Source organism: Urocitellus parryii, chromosome 2 (genome assembly GCF_045843805.1).
Source record: "Urocitellus parryii isolate mUroPar1 chromosome 2, mUroPar1.hap1, whole genome shotgun sequence".
Taxonomy (NCBI): Eukaryota; Metazoa; Chordata; class Mammalia; order Rodentia; family Sciuridae; genus Urocitellus; species Urocitellus parryii.
In genome coordinates, this window is record NC_135532.1 from 224,543,493 (window position 1) to 224,556,391 (window position 12,899).

At 61.6% G+C, this 12,899-nt stretch overlaps 1 protein-coding gene across 4 annotated transcripts in view; it reads left to right on the forward strand.

Annotated features, from left to right (window-relative positions):
- The window catches only part of Agpat3 (1-acylglycerol-3-phosphate O-acyltransferase 3), a 73,129-nt gene that overhangs the window by 42,935 nt on the left and 17,295 nt on the right, over nt 1-12,899 (forward strand). For all 4 annotated transcript variants that reach the window (XM_026410110.2, XM_026410113.2, XM_026410112.2 and 1 more), the window contains 2 exons: nt 6,317-6,543; nt 11,825-11,994. In XM_026410110.2, coding sequence (XP_026265895.1) covers nt 6,366-6,543; nt 11,825-11,994 — 348 coding nt within the window. In that variant the 5' untranslated portion in view covers nt 6,317-6,365. The remainder of the gene's footprint in view (nt 1-6,316; nt 6,544-11,824; nt 11,995-12,899) is intronic.

Consider the following 12,899-nt stretch of genomic DNA (forward strand, 5'->3'; position numbering starts at 1 on the left):
AGTTGGGGCGGGGCTCAGCTGGGTGGGTTTTCTGAGGTCATCTGCCTGCTGGCAGCCGGTCTGGTCTGGGGACCTCGGTAGGGTGGTCCATCTCTGCCCCCGCAGGCTCACCCCTGTGGGCTTGCCCTCCTTTGAAGGCCAGGGGGCAGAAGGGAGGCTGTGGGTCGGGAGGCCAGCTGGAAGTCACAGGATGCCACTCCCACAGCCCCGAGCCATCCAGGTTCCAGGATGGGAGTGGGCCCCACTCTCAGGGAGCAGGGGCGTGGCTGGACCAGGGCAGCTGTGGGGAGGGGCATGTGGCCCGGGCACAGGGTGCCGTTTGTTCTGTCTGCGCTCATGTCCGTCTGTCAGCATGCAGAGAGCTCCTCCTTCACCTGCCCTGATGCTGTGTCACAGGCCCTCTCCTGTGTCCTCCTCTGCCTGGACCCACAGCTTCCCCTTTCTGCCTGCCCAGAAGGCAATGCGCAGGATAAGCTGGAAGCCACGTGTTGAAGATGGCAGAGCTTCCAACCAGGACCTCAAGTGACCACGTGGGGAGAGCTGCCAGCAGCTCGGGCCCTGAGTGACCACATAGGACCCAAATGACCACGTGGGGTCCGATGGGGTGGAGCAGAGGTTCCAGCAGCCAAGGCCCAGATGACCACATGGTACAGAGCTGTCAGCGACTGAGAACTGCTGAGGGGGGAGGGAGCTTCTCCTCTGGGTCCCTGCGACCCCTGGGGTGGCCTCGAGCTCCACGTGGGGTGTCCCTCCCTCTTAGCTCCCCGGCGTCTCCTGTGCACACGGCACTTGGTGAAGCAGACCCCTGGCCTCAGGTGCCCTGTCTGCCCTCTGCGAGTGGCGATTTCCCTCCCCGTCCAGGCCCAGACCTCCTGCCAGTGCCAGGTGTGGCAGGTGGGTGGGCCAACGCGCAGGTCCATCCGCTGCCCCAGGCTTGTTGAAGACAAGGTGTCCCTCTGGCGTCACCCCGGACTGAGTCAACCTTCAGACCTCACGGTCAGATTGGGTTTGTTTCCTCTAAACTTCTAGTTGTGCCCTCGATTTCCAGACTGGCTGAGTGACTGATGAACAGGCTGCACCCTGCGGGGAGGCCCGGCTGGGCCACAGCTGCATTATGACCTCGCTAGTGATGGTCACCAGATCTGTGCCCCCCGCCCCCCCGCGCTGCACAGCCTCCCAGGGGCGCCGTCTCTGCTGCTGGGCTTCTGTCCTCTGCTTGGCTGCCATGGTGTCCCGCCCCACAGCCCCTGGTGACACGTGTGGCACTGAGAGGCAGGGGCCGAGGGCATGGGGGGCTCACCATGGGGAGCCGACTGACTCCTGCACCCAGTTGGTGGCACCTCTCAGGTCCCTAGACCTGGCCCTGTGGGGCAGATGCTGCGCCCTGGATGGAGACACCTGAAGCTGCGCCCAGTGCCCTGCTGCCCTTGTCCCTCACGCCGTGCTGCCTGTGGGCTCCTTCTCCAGCATCTCCTGGCCCAGGGCCTCCGACCACGGCAGTGATGGGCAGAGGGTGGGCGGACGGGGAAGGGAATGAGGCCGAGGGAAGGGGCCAGTCATTTCCCCGTCCTCCTTTGTCGTACCCTTGAACATGTACATCACTGAAGATCGCAAACAACCAGAGGGCTCTGTATCCTGGCGGCCAGCCTCCTGTGTAGGTGTGGGCAGCAGACGAGGCCTCGGCACACGTAGGCTGGAGGCCAGTCTGGCCAGGCGCCGCTGGTCGTGGGGTTGGGTGTGTCTCCCCCAGAGTGGCCTCGGCACACGTAGGCTGGAGGCCAGTCTGGCCAGGCGCCGCTGGTCGTGGGGTTGGGTGCGTCTCCCCCAGAGTGGCCTCGGGGCTGCTACCTTCTCGCTGGACTCTCAGGTCCCAGGGGCAGCAGGTCACCTAGAGCAAGACCTGGCTGAGGGTGAGTGGGAGGCAGCTGGGGGAAGCTGGTGGCTCTTCCAGGGCCGTCTGCAGAGCCAGAGGGCTCTGGACGGAGGGACTGACCTCCCCCTCAGGGGAGCCAGACAGTCCTCTACATGCAGAGCAGGTCAGCAGGGTCTCGCGTGAGCAGAGTCTCGGGGCCCTGGCCATCACTGGTGGCCAAAGGGAGCTGGACCAGGGACTGAGGTTCTGGCAGAGAAGGGGCGTGCCCGGGAGGTGACCCACAGGGGCCCTCTGGCTGGCTGGTTCTTGAGGAAGTAGATGGAAGGGACCAACCATGGGGAGCAGGACTGGTGAGGGGTTGAGAGGGACACAGGCACCTGGCGATGGACTAGGAGGTCGGGGAGGGTGCTGGGTCAGCTGGTGTCTGGGAAGGCAGGGGACACTGGGGCAGCCGGGCCCCGTCTTTGGCATAGTGGGGCAGGGGCAAGGATGTTCTCAGGACCGCGGGATCCAGGAAGCCGAAGGAGGCCCATGTGTCTGAGGGCATGTGAGCTCACCAGGGCTGCAGCAGCTCCACAGACCAGGGCTGATGTCCAGGGTTCCTCGTCTCAGGGCTCTGGAGCCGGGAGCCCTAGGTGGCAGCGTGGCAGAGCTGGTCTCCTCTGCCTGGCTTGTGCCTTCAGTCTGCACCCTCCAGGAGTCCTCGGGTCACACTGGATCTGGGCCCAGCCCATGATGTGGCCCTGATCACCTCTGCAGCAGCCCCATCTCCAGATAGTCAGGTTCTGGGTCCTTGGGTCACCTGGGGCGGGCTTGACTCACTCAGGTGCACTCAGAGCCCCCCCAGCATCCTTGGCAGGTGCCACGTGGGTAGGGTGGGCTGGGTATTCACCTCCAGCTGCTGAGCACTGGCCTCGGAGGTCACACTAGGCCCCAGAGGTCATGCCAGTGCCTGGAGGTCATTCCGGGCCAAGGTCCTGCCCAGTGTGACTTCCTTCCTGGGTGGGGAGAAGCCACTGGTAGTTCCTGCCCCAGCTCTAGGGATGTGCGGGGTGTCCACGGGAACCCAGGGTGGGGAGGGTGTGAAGAGGACCCCACCCCCATGAACCCCATCCTCACGTGTCAGACATGCAACTAAAGGAGGGCTTTGCGCCCCAGAGCTCGGCTCCGGCCCTTCTGGTCTTGGTTTCCCATCTGCGATGCAGGGAGTTAGACCTGAGGACTGGCCGCATTGGGGTCCTTATGACATCGCAGCAGCAGGAACATAGAAGTCACGCCCGCCCCGTGATGCCGCCCCGTGATGCCACACCGTGGACTGTGCAGCACAGTGGCCCAGGAAGCTCTGCAAGCTGCAGTGCAGTGGACGCTGGTTCCCACTGGGCCCTCCCTGGGCACCATGGGCACAGGAGAATGCTGGGCACCTTCGTGCCTTCTAAAGACGCAGCGCCTCTCCTCCCTGGAGGGCGCAGGCTGGCCACATGTGCCCCTCCGGCAGGATCTGTCCAGCGTGGGAGGAGCTTCAGCTGCACGCAGTGCTGCAGAGGGGCTTCAGCCAGGGCTGAGCCAGGACAACGGTCAGAGGCCTGAAGTTCGGGTGTCTGGCCTGTGCCCTGTGGGCTGGCGGGTGCCCGCTGTCTGTCTTGCTGTGCTCTTCGCACTAGAAGGCCGCCCGTGACATCCGAGACCTCAGACTCAGTGAGCGTGGGTGGACCTGGGGCCTGTGGCTGCCTGTCTGTTTCCTTGCCCGGTGGGCACGAGCTCTGCTGGCCTGCTCAGGGAGGTCTTCAGGGATGAAGCAGGAAGGTGGTGTCCCAGCGCTGCCTGTGTTGATGACCACATGGGATGGAACATCGGCTCAGCCCAGACTGCCCCTAGCCAGGCTGCTGGAGGCTCAGCAGCCACCAGCTTCCCAGTGGTGGTGGCCAGTGGTGCAGCTTCCACCCTGGCTGGGCCGGGACCCTGAGGGACGCCTGGTGCAGGGTACCCAGCCCCCCGTAGAGTTTCCAGAAATGTCGAGCCTACAGCAGCTGAGGACGCAGGCACATCGGCTGGGGGAACAATCTCCTCGGCCACTCCGTAGGCCCAGAACCTGGGGCAGAGGACCTGAAATCCTGGGAGGGGTCCTGAATGTCATCGGGACCCTCGGTGGGCTCCGTGTGGATGGAGCCCTGAATGCTACTATCATGGCAGTGCCGAGGTTCTTGGGTGCCATTGAGATCATCCTGACTCTGGGGACAGAGGGTGACATCCAGCTGTGGAGTGTCCTGCAGCCAGACACTGAGCCGGAGCCTGTGCAGGAGAAACATAAAGGGAGCTGCAGAATAGTAGGTCAGAGTGTTCAATAAGCCCTTCGTGGGTAGCATCCAGCCCTGGGGCAGAAGGCCCCTGGGCCCGGACAGCCAGGGAGCAGGGAATGAGTGGTCTTCCTGGTGAGAAGGGCCTGAACTTATATCCTGTTAATCTTGAGTTTAAAAATGTGAAAGTCACTTTAAAACCGGGGAGAACATTGTTTGGAAGTTGCTCTATCGGGGCACCTGAGCAAACCCTCCTGGGGGTGGAGTTGAAACCCTTCCCCATGCTCTTCTGCTCCGCCATCCAGAGGAGCTGGGAGACAGACGGGCAGCTGAGGGCTGAGAGGGGCAGAGGTGTTCTGTGCGGAGGCAGCTGCAGGTGGTGTGTTTATCAAGGTCCGAGCCGCTGAGGCCGGAGGTGGGACAGGGCACCCAGTGGGTCTGACAGCTACAACAGACCCCCTGGCAGGGGCGCAGTGTGGCGATGGCTGAGGCGGTCATCCAGCAGGTGTCTTAGGATAGCCAGGTGGAGGTGCTCCTGAGAGCAGCCGGCTGAAATTAGCAAGTGAACAGAAGATGTCCCCCAGCTCGGGGTCTGGCCACAGCACATGGTGAAGTCATCACCTGAGCATCGGGTGGGGGGGGGTCGATGGCCCAGCAGGGGGTCAGTGGTGAGGAGCCACGTCAGGTGGCCGGGAGCCTGGCAGACAGGTGGCAGGATACCATCTCAGCTTGGGGTGGATGAGTTGGGGGGCCTTGCTGCCATCACCAGGCCCCGGGGCTGAAGTCAGTTGGGCAGCCAGCTGGGCCTGTCTGTCCTCGGCAAGGTTCCCACGAGCCTCGGAGACTGCGACCTTGAAGCTGGACTCCAGGCACCAAGTTCCAGACAGCAGAAAGGAGTGGGGTGCGGCAGCTGGGCTGTGAGCGCAGGGACAGAGAGGGTGGTGGGGCTCAGGTGTCCTTCAGGGCCACATACATGGGGGCAGCCTCCACACAGCAGGGCTGGGGGACTCCTGTGACAGCCCTGTCCACTCAGACACTGGGATGCAAATGGGCGTGATCTCCAGGCTGGATGCAGCCCTAGGGCCCCCAGCAGGTGGGGCATGGTGGTAGCCCTGGGAAGGCCACCCAGGGACTGCAGGTGAGGCCTGCACCCCCCGACGGCCAGGCCAGGACCCCCTGAGCCTTTTCGAAACAAGAACAATGGGTCTGTCGGGAGCCTGTTTGGTGTTGCTAGCTTGGAGACCAAAGGGGACAGCACAGCCCATGGTCTCACCGTGGTGGCTCTTGGCGCCTGGACGTGTCAGAACTCACCACACTGCACCTCACTCAGTGAGCGTGATGTGTGTGTGAGCCACACCTCGAGGTGCTGGCTCCACATCAGACTGCTGGGGCACTATTGAGGGCAGGCACCCGCTCAGCCTTGAAGCTGGGCAGGGAACCTTACTCTCTGGCAGGCCAAAGGGCAGCAACCAAGTGGCCTCTGCGCCCTTCAGCCCCCAGCAGGAGCTACAACACATCTATTATAGCCCAGACCACCACAAAACCACAGGCAGAGGAGGAAGTGGGTCGGAATAACCCAGTTCTAACCCAGGTTAGGGGACATTGCACAAGAATAAAAGCCACTGCGCATGGCCACACAGGTGTGCTTAGCAGGAGGTGGGTTACAGAGGCGGGGTTCTCACGCGGAGTCGAGGGTAAGACGAGTTGTCTGCTCAAGGCACGTCTAGCTTGGCCCACCGCCAGGCTCCTGAGCCTTCCCTGGAGATGGAACCGCAGGAGTGGTGTGGAGCTGGACCCTACTCCAGGGCATCAGGGCAGCTGTGCCGGTGTGCCAGCTGGCTTTAGGACCTGCTCATCCTGGCCCAAGTGGAATAGCCAGAGAGCCAGTCAGGCTCCATGATGGCTGCACAGCTGCCCTGGCCTGCCAGTTGTGCTCCAGACTGCCCGGGGGGGGGGGGGGCTGCTGGACCTGAGGCTGTGCCCGTGGACTCTCAGACCTCATGGCCTAAACTGGCATCTGGCTCACCTGCCAGGCTCCTGTGTGACTCTGAGTAAGGCACCCAACCTTTCTGTGTTTCAATTCACTGACTGTCAGGTAAAGTCAGAACAGTGTCCACTCTCTGGTGCTGACCGCTTCCTATCCTTGCAGGACTGCTGTGCTCAGCGAAGGACCCTGCGCCCGCCCCTGAGCAGCGACCATGGGCCTGCTCGCCTACCTGAAGACCCAGTTCGTGGTGCACCTGCTCATCGGGTTTGTCTTCGTGGTGAGCGGGCTGGTCATCAACTTCACCCAGCTGTGCACGCTGGCACTCTGGCCCATCAACAAGCAGCTGTACCGCCGCCTGAACTGCCGCCTGGCCTACTCACTCTGGAGCCGTGAGTGTCCGCCCGCCCTCTCCTCTAGGGGTGGGCCTGAGGGGCAGAGCAGGTGGGGCCTGAGCCCTCTCCAGTGCAGGGACTGAGGGGCTGCTCCGTGCTGTCCGAGTCACGCCTGGCAGCGGATCTCAGTGCCAGCCTTTGCTGGGCTGAACCATGTTGTGTCCACACGCGGGAACATCGGGACCCCGCGAGGCCGATCCACCTGGTTTAGTGCTGGGGATGTCTTCAAGAAAAGTGAAGGCAGCCGTCAGCTCAGCCTCCCAGCCCAGCTCCCAACACACAGCTGGTCTGGCTGCCCGGTACCAGAGCCTGGCGGAGCAGACCTCAGGCACTCCACGCTCCTGAGCGTCCTGCAGTGTGCGTCACCAAGAGAAAAGGACGGGACTGCCCTTAAATAATGTGTGTGTGGGTGTCCGTCTGTCCATCTGAACGTGCTAGCGCACATGTGTGCACCTGTGCACAGACCCCCCATCCCCCGCCATCTGCAGGATGGCAGAGAGCTGCTCACGCCAGCCCAAGGGCGTACAGGCAGGCATGTCCTCGCAGGGAACATGGCAGTGCTGCTGGCAGCTCTGGTGGTTTGGTTTTGGGTCCAGTTCCTCCACGAAACAGGAACACAGGCTAGAGATCTGCAGGAGCACCTGTGCGGACAGGCGCCCGCATGGTACCGCATTCATTTTGGTGCAAAGCTGGCAGTAAGCCTGGTGCCCTTGGTGGGGACTGCACGTGGCTGTCCCCACAGTGGGAGCCCCCATGGACACCAGGAGCACCTCTGCTGGTAGCAGCTGTCTGCCAAACACTAAGTGAAAGCAAGGTTCACCACAAAGTTCAGGTGTGCTGTTGTTTGTGTTTTGTGGTTTTTTAAGACATTGTGCGTGGGTGTGCGTGTGAGTGTGGCAGAGTACGTGACACGCTGCCAGAGAGGTGTTCAGGGAGGCGCAGGAAGGGTTTCTCGTCTCCCTCGCACGGCCTGCTCCTCAGGTGTCTGGGCATGCGTGTGTGAGCGTGCGCAGGGGGAGCGCGTCTCCTGGCCTCGCCTCCACCCCACCCTGCTCAGGAGCCAGCAATGGCCCCCCGATCCACTGCCTCAGAGACCCAGCCTCACCCTCCCTTCAACATAAGAGACCTCGGCTCCTCTGTGGGAAGGGAGAATTAGGAACCTGCTGTCCAGCACCTGTGAATGAGTGTGGGTAGACTTGGTAGAAATGCACACAGAAGGGGCAGCATTAGTGAGGACTGAATCAGACTCCCATTTCCAGTAACGTTCAGAAGCAAAACATAAAACAACCAAATCTTTAAGGAAAGGAAACCTCTCAGCAGAAACGGAGAGTCAGGTTAAAGTAGGGTGCTCGTATTCAGGCCCCGACAGCAGGCAGCCACCATGGAGTGGAGCCCACACCACCTGGGGGCATGCACAGAGGGTCGCCAGCGCTGGACTCCGCAGAGTGGGCGGTGCGGGCTCTGCAGGCTGGAGAGCATGCAGTTCACACCCATGATCAAGGGCAGACCCCAACTGCAGACTTGAAACTACCAAGACCAAATTGAGAAGGAACCAAGAAGAACTTAAATAAATGAAAATCGTAGACTAGACTTTTTAAACGTGAAAACTTGATGGGTTGATTGGACATTGCGTTAGTCCCACAGAACAACAACGTACCATCCAGACACAGCAGAGGGGCCGGAGATGGGAAGTAGGGAAGGACATTAAAAGAGATGGCGTGAATGTCCTTGCCACGGGGTTCGGGTTCCCATCCCAAGGAGGGGGGCAGGTTGGAGCACGTAGGAAGAGGTGGTGGCTGAGAATTTCCCCACGCTGACTCGAAGAGGGTTCTGCAGGCGCAGGAAGTAAACACGTACAGACCTTGCAGGAAAAAACACAAATGTGCACCTGGGCACCAGGCTGAGATAGAGGGGCCTTGAGTGTGCCAGGAGGAACGTGGGAGACCGGTCAGGGCAGGCAGGGCCTCACAGCACTGCAGGAAGAGGGCCCGATGTCCTCCGTCTGCAGAGGCCAGCTGCCTTCACCTTCACCTGGCATCAGCAAACGGCCTTTCAGGAGAAAGAATGAGATAAAATAACGGTGGCCATGTAGACAGACAAAGGAGACCCCGCAGAGTCTCACCAGTGTCTTCTGAAGAGCATGTTTCCCTAAGAACAAACCGTCCTGGAGATAGGGACTGAATCCCGAGAAGGAATGGCGGCTGAAGACATGGGCACAGGTGACTCCAGACGGCCGCATCACACAGCAGTGATGCCCAGAGGGTAGGACGGAATGAACCGTGCTGGGCAGCCTGCTCGGGAGGGCAAGCCAGGTGACCCTGCCTGGCCTCAGGCTGGTCGGGAATCGGGTGAGAGTCTTACCTGGAGACTTCACCAACTGCGTGGGGGGAGGGCAGCGAGAAGCAGGCAGGACTCCCAAAGTCTGGACAAGGGTAGATCGAGCTGGTGTCGGCTGTGGCCCCAAGTCCTCGGTGTGCTGAGGAGCATCCCTTGAGCCCTGAGTTCAAGGCCAGCCTGGGGAACACAGCGAGACTCAAGATGAAATGGCCTGGGGCTGGGGCTGGGGCTCAGGGGCAGAGCCCTTGCCTTACATGGGTGAGGCCCTGGGTTCCCTCCTCAGCACTGCACAAAAATGGATAAACAAAACAAAGACATTTTGCCCATGTACGATTAAAAATTATTAAAAAAAAAAAAAAGATGGACTAAGAAAACAAAGACAAATCCTGGTTTAAAAGAAGACAAGACAGTTTAAAAAAAAAAAAGACATGAAAGCCCAACAGTAAGAATCATTGAGGCAGAAATCAAGAAAATCAGCGTCGAATCCTCAAATATTTGAAATGAAGGCAGCCCAGGGACGTGCCAGCCCACCTGACTCCAGTGGGGGACATTCCTCGTCTGCGTCTCTCTGATAATGTCCATGTGGCCGCAGCCCACAGCATGCACTGGGGACCTAATCCCTGCTCCATGCTGCCCCCAGCGCTGACCCAGCCCTTCCTGCTGCCCCTGGGCGAAGCCTCACACAGCAGGACGCAGACTCCAAACCTCAGCTCCAAACCTCTCTCTGTGAAACAGACGCGATCCCCCTCTGCTGTGTGGTGGAGTTACAGGAACACAGAGCACTGTCCTACAGTGGTCAGGGGACCCCTGCTGCTGTCAGGCACTGTGGTGAAACGTGCAGAGACGGCTTGGTCGTTGAATGAGGGGGACGTTAAGTCAGCTGACTGAATCTCCGCTGCCGGCTCTCAGACTGGAGGGAGGCCAGCTCTGAGAACGCCCGCCCCAGACACCTGTCTCTCCCTTCACAGGAGCAAGCAGCAGTGGCCTGAGAGCCACCAGCAGCTGGGGGTGAAGACAAGGCGCAGCGGGTGATGGGGTGCTGCTAGCAGTAGACAGAAAGGGGATTTCTGGGGGGGGGCCAGTGTGGGTGACCCTGAGGACGTGGTGTAGAGTGGGTGAACCGTCACTGGAGGACAAATGCTGCGCACCTCAAGTGCCAGGAAGCAGGGTGTGCACCGAGGAGGGGAGGGGCAGCAGCGGATCGGGGGGTGTGACAGGTCCCAGTGCCCACTGTGCCTCCGATGGCCGTGCTGCACTAGACACCTGAACGTGCAGTAAGAGGGCAGATCTCATGTGGAGAGTTCCTACTGCAATTAAAAGAAAAAGTCCCCATCTAGCAGAATGCACTGTGAACAGCAGCCCCCCAGCCCTGGGGGGCCCTCCCCCAGTTAGGTCCGAGTGTGCTGGTGGGAAACAGAGCCACGCCACCAGGTCCTGTCCGTGTCCACCCCAGGTGGCCCTGCTGGAGAGGGGAAGCCGGTCAGCGGGCCCTTCTCAGATGCGCAAGCCAGACGTCACCTTGGTCACCTTTGTTTTCTTTTCAGACAGTTTTACTGAGTTAAAAGTCCCCACTTAGAGTGCATGGCCCCCTGGTGGGGCCCCACCAGGCTCCTGTCTGAGCCCAGAACGAAACCTGGGGCCTTAAGGGTCATTCCTCAGCCCGCCCTGGCCCAGGCAGCCCTGAACTGCTTTCTGTCCCTGTGGTATGCCTGTCCGTGTCACGAGGTGGAATCACAGTAGGTGCAGCAGCCTCCGAACTCAACCCTTGCTCTGGCTGAGCTCCGCCCGTGCGCCCAGACAGCAGCGGGGCTGTGGGTGTCGGCCACGGGCTGCGCAGCCTGCGGCTTCCCAGGCACATGCCAGGTGGGGCTGCTGGCCTAGGTCGAGTGTGCTGGGGACCGTGGCTGCAGACCCACCCGCTGCTTTCCAAGGCAGCTGTACGATTTGACGTCACCACCATGAGTGCACAAGGGTCCCAGTCCCCACAGCCTTGCCTACTCTCGCTCTTGTCTTGGTGGCCGTGAGTGCTCTCTGGACTGTGTCCCGCTGGTTCTTGGCAGGGGAGTCGGCGGGGGCTCCCTCGGGAGCTATCAGTTATCATCCTGTGCCAGAAACACACGGCCGTCCTCTGGTTGTCCTGCACCTGGAAGCTGTCCTGGTCCTTTGAGGTCACCCTTCTCAGACAACTGGCTATGGGTCTGGCTCCAGCTGCCCTTCCATGGGCAGATGAGTGCCTGCCCCCCACCCCCTCCCGGGCTGCACAGATGCAGGGTTCTTACAGCAGAATTCTCTAGACCCCGAGTTCTCTTGAGAGTGAACGTGTGCATCCCATGAGCCCTCCAGGAGGAGACACGGTGGATGCCACACGCCTGAGTTGTCCTGAAGCAGCCACTGTCCTGCAGGCTTTGTGCGGACGGTGGTGGACGTGGGGCTCTCAGTGAAGGTGACCGCCCAGGTTCCTGGGAGCGTGCTCCAGTGCTCCCGCCCAGAGCCCAGGAAAGAAGCCGGCAAACTCCTGTTGCTCTTTGTTTCAAGTCAGAGACACAATGTAACAGGAGAGTGGACCCCAGAGAGAGCCTGGCAGGGGTTGCTTTTCCATGGTCCTGTGGGGGGGGGGGGGCTGCAGCTGTCACCAGCTCTCAGGCTGGGCCCCACTTGGTCCTTGGTCCCACCTCTGCGCTGCAGGCTGGTGCAGTCCCTGTGAGCAGCCGTGCAGCTGGGCCTGCCCATCACCTTTCACCTTGAGAAAGCTGGGTTGGGAAACTTGTTAATATAAGTCCTCAAAACTTAGTTTGGGAAGAGAATTCTCCTCTAGTGAAAATACTGGCCCTGCAGGCACTCCCAGAGCATGCCAGAGACTGCGGGGGACACGGCTGCCTGCACAGAGGCGGCCCTGCCATGGTCAGGGCTGTGCAGTGCCAACTCCCTCCTCTGCCCCCAGAACTGGTCATGCTCCTGGAGTGGTGGTCCTGCACGGAGTGCACTCTGTTCACCGACCAGGCCACGGTGGAACACTTCGGGAAAGAGCACGTGGTCATCATCCTCAATCACAACTTCGAGATCGACTTCCTCTGTGGGTGGACCATGTGTGAACGCTTTGGTGTGCTGGGGGTGAGCAGGGGGCCCCAGGGAGGCTCTGGGAATGAGCAGCAGGGAGGTATGGGGGGGGGGGTGAGCAGTGGGTTCCCAGGGAGGTGTTGGGGGGTGAGCAGTGGGTTCCCAGGGAGGTGTGGGGGGTGAGCAGCTGGGTACCAGGGAGGTGTGGGGGTGAGCAGTGGGTTCCCAGGGAGGTGTGGGGGGAGAGCAGTGGGGTCCCAGGGAGGTGTGGGGGAGAGCAGTGGGTTCCCAGGGAGGTGTGGGGGTGAGCAGTGGGTTCCCAGGGAGGTGTGGGGGGAGAGCAGTGGGTTCCCAGGGAGGTGTGGGGGGAGAGCAGTGGGGTCCCAGGGAGGTGTGGGGGGAGAGCAGCGGGGTCCCAGGGAGGTGTGGGGGGTGAGCAGTGGGGTCCCAGGGAGGTGTGGGGGAGAGCAGTGGGGTCCCAGGGAGGTGTGGGGGGTGAGCAGCAGGGTTCCCAGGGAGGTGTGGGGGGAGAGCAGTGGGGTCCCAGGGAGGTGTGGGGGGTGAGCAGCGGGGTCCCAGGGAGGTGTGGGGGAGGGGTGAGCAGTGGGGTCCCAGGGAGGTGTGGGGGTGAGCAGTGGGTTCCCAGGGAGGTGTGGGGGTGAGCAGCAGGGTTCCCAGGGAGGTGTGGGGGGAGAGCAGTGGGGTCCCAGGGAGGTGTGGGGGGTGAGCAGCGGGGTCCCAGGGAGGTGTGGGGGAGGGGTGAGCAGCAGGGTCCCAGGGAGGTGTGGGGGTGAGCAGTGGGTTCCCAGGGAGGTGTGGGGGTGAGCAGCAGGGTCCCAGGGAGGTGTAGAGGGTGAGCAGCAGGGTCCCAGGGAGGTGTAGAGGGTGAGCAGCAGGGTCCCAGGGAGGTGTGGGGGTGAGCAGTGGGTTCCCAGGGAGGTGTGGGGGTGAGTAGTGGG